Source organism: Pistacia vera, unplaced genomic scaffold (genome assembly GCF_008641045.1).
Source record: "Pistacia vera cultivar Batoury unplaced genomic scaffold, PisVer_v2 Contig433, whole genome shotgun sequence".
NCBI classification, from domain to species: Eukaryota; Viridiplantae; Streptophyta; class Magnoliopsida; order Sapindales; family Anacardiaceae; genus Pistacia; species Pistacia vera.
The window spans coordinates 155,327-160,205 of record NW_022196261.1 but is presented as its reverse complement, the minus strand read 5'-3'; the positions used below and the strand labels follow the sequence as shown (position 1 = coordinate 160,205).

At 35.0% G+C, this 4,879-nt stretch overlaps 2 protein-coding genes across 2 annotated transcripts; both read left to right on the top strand.

Annotated features, from left to right (window-relative positions):
* Positions 1 to 335: 335 nt before the first annotated feature.
* On the top strand, positions 336 to 1,166 carry LOC116143898 (protein DMR6-LIKE OXYGENASE 1-like). The gene is made up of 3 exons (XM_031429346.1): positions 336 to 357; positions 451 to 793; positions 876 to 1,166. Exons 2-3 carry the CDS (start codon positions 479 to 481, stop codon positions 1,125 to 1,127), a joined length of 567 nt encoding a protein of 188 aa, XP_031285206.1. The 5' UTR covers positions 336 to 357; positions 451 to 478; the 3' UTR covers positions 1,128 to 1,166.
* A 1,458-nt stretch (positions 1,167 to 2,624) lies between these two features.
* LOC116143897 (protein DMR6-LIKE OXYGENASE 2-like) lies at positions 2,625 to 4,879 on the top strand. Its single transcript, XM_031429345.1, has 5 exons — positions 2,625 to 2,731; positions 2,825 to 3,167; positions 3,250 to 3,497; positions 3,738 to 4,086; positions 4,392 to 4,879. The coding sequence occupies exons 2-5, from the start codon at positions 2,853 to 2,855 to the stop codon at positions 4,638 to 4,640; spliced, it is 1,161 nt and encodes a 386-aa protein (XP_031285205.1). The 5' UTR covers positions 2,625 to 2,731; positions 2,825 to 2,852; the 3' UTR covers positions 4,641 to 4,879.

The following is a 4,879-nucleotide window of genomic DNA, read 5'->3' as shown; positions in this document are numbered from 1 at the left end:
AGAAAGGGAGAAGAAGGTGGCTATATAGCTTGCTTTCTAGCTTCAGCATAAAGACTAGGGGACCTAAACAAGAAGACAAAGTATTACACCTTACTGTTAAAGATTTATTTTCAAGTAGTGGTAAGGAGAGAGCTCTCATGGCCCTACCATTAATCGTCGTATGACTGGAAAAAAAAAAACTTGTCGACGGTTTCGTTATAAAAATTTGAAACTTTTCTTTGGGATTCACAAACCGGAACTGGTTTCCTCGAAAACTAGCTACTGTTTTCGCTATCTCTTTAATTCTTTCCTATAAATATACACCACCAATTCACTCTTTTCTTTGTATATTCGCAATCTAAACTCCCAGTAAAGAAGGTTGGTTATCACCTTCCTTCGCCCAAGTCTTTCTCTTTTTTTCTACCGTAAAATTGATCTTTGTATATGATTATTTTTTGCTATGTTTTGCAGGTAGTTTTATTCATATAAATTTACATCTATGTCTCCTGCAATGGCGTTTAGTACTAGTGATGAGATGAGGAAGACAAATGATGATGATCATCATGTGACGGAAAGCCAGTACCAGAAAGGAGTGAAGCATCTCCATGAAATTGGCATAAGCAGAGTTCCTAGAAGATACATATTGCCAGATTCTGACCGACCTAATGCAGTTTATAAAAGAGTTAATCACCTAAATGATGCGACGCCTAATCTTAAACTGCCCATTATTGAATTTTCCGAATTGCTGGGTCCAAATCGCGTCCAAGTCCTCAAGTCCATCGCTAAAGCTTGTGAAGAATACGGGTTTTTCCAGGTAGCTTAAGTTACTATGTACATAAATTGAGCTTAATTAAGGTTTTGGAAATGGGAAATAACAAGTTTGTTGTGTAATGCAGATTGTAAATCACGGTATTCCTCTGGAGGTTATCAGCAATATGATTGATGTAAGTTCAAGATTCTTCGCACTCCCATTTGAAGAAAGAGCCAAATATATGTCGTCGGATATGAAAGCACCGGTACGGTATGGAACTAGCTTTAACCAGAACAAGGATAGCGTATTCTGTTGGAGAGATTTCTTGAAGCTAATGTGTCATCCCACGGAAGATGTTCTTCCTCTTTGGCCTTCTTCTCCCGCTGACTGGAGGTAATTAAGACCTCAGCTTCACCATCAAAATGCAATCCGTTGACATAATTTCTTTACACTAAAACAAGATACGTATAATACTNTTGACCACAATTACCGTGAAAGTTACTTAACATGGTGAAATTAAAGAGCAAGAGCGCAGCTGGCAAATTCGTAGGATGATGGGCATGGATTCTTGCATAAGAATTTTGATTTATTAGTTTTGAAATAATCTCTTTTAAGACTACATCATAAGAATATGTCATGAATCTAATGTTTACAGCTCAAGATTAAGTAATGTTTTGCCGACAAATGCATATAATTAAAACCAAAAATAATCAAAGCTCATTCAACTCCAAAAAGAAGCAGCCTCATCAGATTATGCATTCACACATATGATAATATATAGTCATATATTTTTTAAGCAGTCAAAATTGGCGTGCAGTAAAGTTACTCGATGAACTTCATTGTATTTTGCTTATACGTATTCAATAAATGACCAAGTATACGTTCACACCTCATTAGTCAAATTTCTTAAAATTTTTGAATATGAAAAAAATTAACTACTTCTAAGTGGTTGAGTGATTCGATAAGAACTTTTAAATGTATTATTCAAGAGTTCTTGAGTTCGAGTCTCTCCTTAGTTATTCATAGGAGTACCCACTGGGACTCTTATCCGACCGATAGTTCTATGATCTTGAAGTATTAGTTGAGGTGCTTGTAAACTGATCCGAATACCTCTGGTCATCAAGAAAAAAAATATATATTGTATATGAAAATAATAATAATATAATTTTAATGACCCAATATAGGATAGGGATCTACTAATCAGGATTGGATGAATGGCAAAAGTCAGCCATGGTATTATACTAATTATAATCAGAAAATAGTAGGAGTTGATTGTATTGACCCTTTGGTTCAGGTCTACTATGGTCCAAGCCTTGCAGTTTGAAATACTGGGATGGACCAACCACCACAAGACATATTCTAACAACGAAGCAAATTTTGACACGTATGCAAAAACTGGTGGCTGAATATTTGTTTTTAAAATAGGATACAGTCCATTATATCACTATTCAGTTAATACTTGAACAATATCGATATGAGGGGTATGTTAATCTTTTAATAGAAAAATTCTTCTAATTAAAAAATAATGTAAGCATTTGCTAAATTAAAGGGGGATAAATACTAGGTTTTTAAAATGTAGAACCTGAACATAGTTTACCAAATAATTTTTTCTTTTTTTTTTTTCTCAAAATTTTTGAGAAAGGGAGAAGAAGGTGGCTATATAGCTTGCTTTCTAGCTTCAGCATAAAGACTAGGAGACCTAAACAAGAAGACAAAGTATTACACCTTGCTCTTAAAGATTTATTTTCAAGTGGTGGTAAGGAGAAAACTCTCATGGCCCTACCATTAATCGTCGTATGACTGGAAAAAAAAAAACTTGTCGACGGTTTCGTTATAAAAATTTGGAACTTTTCTTTGGGATTCACAAACCGGAACTGGTTTCCTCGAAAACTAGCTACTGTTTTCGCTATCTCTTTAATTCTTTCCTATAAATATACACCACCAATTCACTCTTTTCTTTGTATATTCGCAGTAATACTATCTAAACTCCCAGTAAAGAAGGTTGGTTATCACCTTCCTTCGCCCAAGTCTTTCTCTTTTTTTCTACCGTAAAATTGATCTTTGTATATGATTATTTTTTGCTATGTTTTGCAGGTAGTTTTATTCATATAAATTTACATCTATGTCTCCTGCAATGGCGTTTAGTACTAGTGATGAGATGAGGAAGACAAATGATGATGATCATCATGTGACGGAAAGCCAGTACCAGAAAGGAGTGAAGCATCTCCATGAAATTGGCATAAGCAGAGTTCCTAGAAGATACATATTGCCGGATTCTGACCGACCAAATGCAGTTTACAAAAGAGTTAATCACCTAAATGATGCGACGCCTAATCTTAAACTGCCCATTATTGAATTTTCCGAATTGCTGGGTCCAAATCGCGTCCAAGTCCTCAAGTCCATCGCTAAAGCTTGTGAAGAATACGGGTTTTTCCAGGTAGCTTAAGTTACTGTGTACATAAATTGAGCTTAATTAAGGTTTTGGAAATGGGAAATAACAAGTTTGTTGTGTAATGCAGATTGTAAATCACGGTATTCCTCTGGAGGTTATCAGCAATATGATTGATGTAAGTTCAAGATTCTTCGCACTCCCATTTGAAGAAAGAGCCAAATATATGTCGTCGGATATGAAAGCACCGGTACGGTATGGAACTAGCTTTAACCAGAACAAGGATAGCGTATTCTGTTGGAGAGATTTCTTGAAGCTAATGTGTCATCCCACGGAAGATGTTCTTCCTCTTTGGCCTTCTTCTCCCGCTGACTGGAGGTAATTAAGACCTCAGCTTCACCATCAAAATGCAATCCGTTGACATAATTTCTTTACACTAAAACAAGATACGTATAATACTAATTAATTTTAATAATCTATTTATGTAGATCATTTATAAAAGTTGCAAAATGAGAATTATGATCTGACAATATTTTTCAATTGCTTGGTTTTAGTTTTTAATTTAAAATACTCTCTACTCTTTGTTATAAATAATTGATTCATAATATTCTGAAACAGGAGATTGGCGGCTGCCTATGCAAAAGAAACCAATTATTTGTTCTTAATGTTAGTGGAGGCCATCCTTGAGAGCTTGGGAGTGTGGGGAGCCACCATGAATAAGACAGAAGAAGATGATGAAATTTTAAATAAATTCGAAGATGGGAGCCAGCTAATGGTGGTAAATTACTATCCACCTTGCCCTCAACCCGATCTTACCCTTGGAATGCCACCCCATTCCGATTATGGATTCCTAACACTTCTTCTCCAAGATGAGGTTGAAGGCTTGCAAATTCAATATAAAGATCAATGGGTCACAATTGAACCTATTCCTAATTCATTCGTTGTCAATGTTGGCGATCATCTTGAGGTGGGTCTAATCACAAGAAGTTAAATTTACAGTAAAAATTACTTTGAAATTTCATTATAACACCACCCTTATTCAACGTGGATTTATCTCTTACTCGCCTTAAATAGTAAGGTTTAGAGTGTGTTCTTCTTGATCCAAATCTAGAGTACCTTAGAATCAGGGAAACCTATGTTGAGCCCCACTATTTGAGGTGGATAAGAGATAAAAATTCAACAACATCTTGACAGTAGGTTGCCGTATTACAATTATGTTTACTTATTTATTTATGCTTATAGTGTTTAATTAACCTTGCTTTCTTAATTCAGATATTCAGCAATGGAAGATACAAGAGTGTGTTACATAGAGTTCTTGTGAATTCTGCAAAGTCTCGGATATCTGTAGCTTCTTTGCATTCTCTTCCTATAAATTCAATGGTGACGCCATCGCCAAAACTCATTGATAAAGCAAATCCAAGGCGCTACAAAGACACAGATTTTGCTAGTTTTCTGGAGTACATTTCATCTTGTGAGCCTAAGAGGAAGAATTTCCTGGAGACCAGGAAATTGAATAATTGATAAGGATAAAGTGAATCAATATTGTTGACTTTTGTAGCATCAATTATTTATGTAGCAATAATTGATTTTTGTTTTTTAATTTTTTTTCTTTTTTAATGGGTTGAGCAAGAACCTAACTCCCCTCAGCAACCCATACCTTAACTCTTAAGCAATATTTTAAGGAATAGTGAACTAGATAATTGTAATTGTATGAAAGAAATTATTTTCCCTAATGAGAAGTTTCAGAATTTCTTATTTCC

What these genes read in the sequence shown, in the direction of transcription:
- LOC116143898 (XM_031429346.1), top strand. Translation starts at nt 479, where the DNA reads ATGTCTCCTGCAATGGCGTTTAGTACTAGTGATGAGATGAGGAAGACA. An exon ending in AAGAATACGGGTTTTTCCAG is followed by an intron (nt 794 to 875) that starts GTAGCTTAAGTT and finishes TGTGTAATGCAG; the next exon opens with ATTGTAAATCACGGTATTCC.
- LOC116143897 (XM_031429345.1), top strand. Translation starts at nt 2,853, where the DNA reads ATGTCTCCTGCAATGGCGTTTAGTACTAGTGATGAGATGAGGAAGACA. An exon ending in AAGAATACGGGTTTTTCCAG is followed by an intron (nt 3,168 to 3,249) that starts GTAGCTTAAGTT and finishes TGTGTAATGCAG; the next exon opens with ATTGTAAATCACGGTATTCC. An exon ending in TCTTCTCCCGCTGACTGGAG is followed by an intron (nt 3,498 to 3,737) that starts GTAATTAAGACC and finishes ATTCTGAAACAG; the next exon opens with GAGATTGGCGGCTGCCTATG.